Source organism: Tigriopus californicus, chromosome 12 (assembly GCF_007210705.1).
Source record: "Tigriopus californicus strain San Diego chromosome 12, Tcal_SD_v2.1, whole genome shotgun sequence".
NCBI lineage: Eukaryota > Metazoa > Arthropoda > Copepoda > Harpacticoida > Harpacticidae > Tigriopus > Tigriopus californicus.
The window spans coordinates 13,714,466-13,714,755 of record NC_081451.1 but is presented as its reverse complement, the minus strand read 5'-3'; the positions used below and the strand labels follow the sequence as shown (position 1 = coordinate 13,714,755).

At 47.9% G+C, this 290-nt stretch overlaps 1 protein-coding gene across 2 annotated transcripts in view; it reads left to right on the top strand.

The window, feature by feature from the left end:
• The first annotated feature begins 216 nt into the window (after positions 1–216).
• The window catches only part of LOC131892025 (uncharacterized), a 5,223-nt gene continuing 5,149 nt past the window's right edge, over positions 217–290 (top strand). The window contains exon 1 of one of the 2 annotated variants that reach the window (XM_059241748.1): positions 217–261. In XM_059241748.1, coding sequence (XP_059097731.1) covers positions 246–261 — 16 coding nt within the window. In that variant the 5' untranslated portion in view covers positions 217–245. The remainder of the gene's footprint in view (positions 262–290) is intronic. The other variant, XM_059241747.1, reaches the window with a different exon arrangement.

The following is a 290-nucleotide window of genomic DNA, read 5'->3' as shown; positions in this document are numbered from 1 at the left end:
AGTTATTGGATCTCTTTAAGACCTGGGGGTCACCCTGTTCGGCCTCGAAAACTGATATTCACGTCTGACGTCGGCGTGACTGACGATCTGTACCTAGACTCTTCTGGCCGCTCAAGTACGTTTTACAAAAGCGATACATCCAACGCTCAGAGACTTTCGCAAGAAAAGTGCATTTCTCTCTCTCGACTTCTAATGGTGTTCAGTGGAAAATTGGTCATTTTGTGGGGGATGCCAGTTCTGGACTCATGGCCAATGATCCCGGTGAGCACTTTAACATTTCTGGTCGACCG